The sequence below is a fragment of the Olea europaea genome, chromosome 15 (assembly GCF_002742605.1).
Source record: "Olea europaea var. sylvestris chromosome 15, O_europaea_v1, whole genome shotgun sequence".
NCBI classification, from domain to species: domain Eukaryota; kingdom Viridiplantae; phylum Streptophyta; class Magnoliopsida; order Lamiales; family Oleaceae; genus Olea; species Olea europaea.
In genome coordinates this window covers 30,592,319-30,594,387 of record NC_036251.1, presented here as the reverse complement: position 1 = coordinate 30,594,387, position 2,069 = coordinate 30,592,319, and the positions used below count along the sequence as shown (strand labels likewise).

General features: G+C 39.6%; 1 protein-coding gene across 1 annotated transcript in view; it reads left to right on the top strand.

Annotated features, from left to right (window-relative positions):
* The first annotated feature begins 360 nt into the window (after positions 1–360).
* LOC111411543 (squamosa promoter-binding-like protein 8) overlaps positions 361–2,069 on the top strand; it is a 5,377-nt gene continuing 3,668 nt past the window's right edge. Inside the window, exons 1-3 of the mRNA XM_023042063.1 lie at positions 361–620; positions 924–1,644; positions 1,983–2,069. Coding sequence (XP_022897831.1) covers positions 989–1,644; positions 1,983–2,069 — 743 coding nt within the window. The 5' untranslated portion in view covers positions 361–620; positions 924–988. The remainder of the gene's footprint in view (positions 621–923; positions 1,645–1,982) is intronic.

Below are 2,069 nucleotides of genomic sequence, written 5' to 3'. Positions count from 1 at the left end.
TTTTATTTTTCTCAATCTTTTTTTAACTAACTTTTATCTAGATTATTTTATTATATTTTTACATTAAAAATTGAAATACTTTAAATTTATTTAATTATAGAAAGTGAAATTTGAAGAGTTAAATTAACTCCCTAAATTAAAATGTTAAATTAAAAGATCTTTTACAGCAGCATAATTGGAAGGTTGATATTTTTAAAATAAAGAACATTTCATGTTTGAAGAGAAATAATCTGTCTTGGTCTTATGGCTGTGAGGTCTCTTACTCAAATAGGGCTGGGGATAGAACTTAAACAAGGACATTGGTGTATGGCCGTAGTGAAATATTCCAACTCAGAGTAGGATAAAACAGTAATTTCATTCAAGTCCCCCAAATGTTTAGAGTAGCTATCTCTGAGCAAAGCCGCCTCATAGGTCAGCAGTTCTGAGTTCTTTATCTCTGCTATAACCTAGAAAGAGAAACCCAGTCTTTCTCTCTCTACATCTCTATGTTAGAGATAAGAAAGAGAGAGAATTATTGAGAGGTGATCCTTGTAAAAATGGTGAAACTCAGCGGCTATTAATGCTTCACTTGTAGGGTTTTGATTAGCATACAGTATCTCTCTGTTCCAAACTGTCACAAGGTGCTTTCTCTCTCTATCTTTCATTTTCTTTTCTCTCAATTTCTTGCAAATGCTACAAGAACCCTTAAACCCGACATGATCCTCAAACTCACACAAGGTTTAAACTCAAAAAGGAACTCGTTGCTTTGCCACAAAGCACCTCACACGGACAAACAGAAAGCTAAAGTCTTTTGCAGCTTTTTCACTCACCATAATTTCCCCCTTTAAAGCTGTGATTTTTCTCACTCATTCTCTTTATAAAGTTATTTTGATTTCAGATATTTGCAAAATGATTTTTACTTTTGTTTGTTTTTATGCTCACAGAGGCGTTCAAGGTGTCGTTTTTGTTTCTTTGATTCTGCTAGTGGGGCCAAAATAAGGTAGAAGCAATGGTGGACTATGAATGGGGGAATTCATCAACGATCATGCTCTCAGGCGAAGAACCGGCCCAAGATTCTAACCAAAACCGACAGATTTTTGACCCGTATGCCACTCATAACTTCACGGAAGCCAACACTTTTGTTAACCCTAATGATTTCGCCACCCCCACTCCTCACAACCACCATCACTACCATCACCAACAACCGTTTCACCACCCAAATACTAACACCCATTTGACTAATTTCTATGACCCACGCTCTTATGGCGCTTCTGGGTCATCGTACTCGAATCCTCATGCACCACAGGCTTCAATGCTCACTCTTGAACCAACCGGTCCAACTGGGTTTATGATGGTTCCCAAGAGTGAGCCGGTTGTTGGTGGTTTCGAATTTAACACCAGCACCAGTAGGATTGGGCTTAATTTAGGTGGGAGGACTTATTTTTCTTCCTCCGAGGACGATTTTGTGAACCGCCTATACCGCCGGTCCAGGTTAATTGAGCACGGCTCAGTCAACTCCCCAAGATGCCAAGCTGAAGGCTGCCACGCGGACCTGACCCACGCCAAACACTACCACCGCCGCCACAAGGTGTGTGAATTCCACTCCAAGGCCGCCACCGTCATCGCCGCCGGGTTGACTCAGCGATTCTGTCAACAATGCAGCAGGTTTTACATTCATCCCCGTATTTTCTTTTAATTGTAACCTAGTTTTAATGGTGAATATAGACCGAATAACTGCCCTTTTGGAGTGTTAACAAGCTCATGATTGGGTTGGATGGTACATGGGTTGATCCCAATGGCATTTGCATCCGTAGATTTATGATTTTGCTCCCAATTGCGTTTTAACGTACCGTTGGTTTTTCCTTCTTATAGTAAATGTACTGATTTAAAGGTACTGCTTTTCTTATCTACTCAACAATCTTTTTATGATTTTTTATAGCATCCTATACCAAAGTCTGTGTGATTTCCATTTAAATTTTTCTAAATAATTTTCTCGTAATCAGATTTCATCTCCTTTCGGAATTTGACAACGGGAAGAGGAGTTGCCGGAAAAGATTAGCTGACCATAACCGGCGGAGGCGAAAATCCCA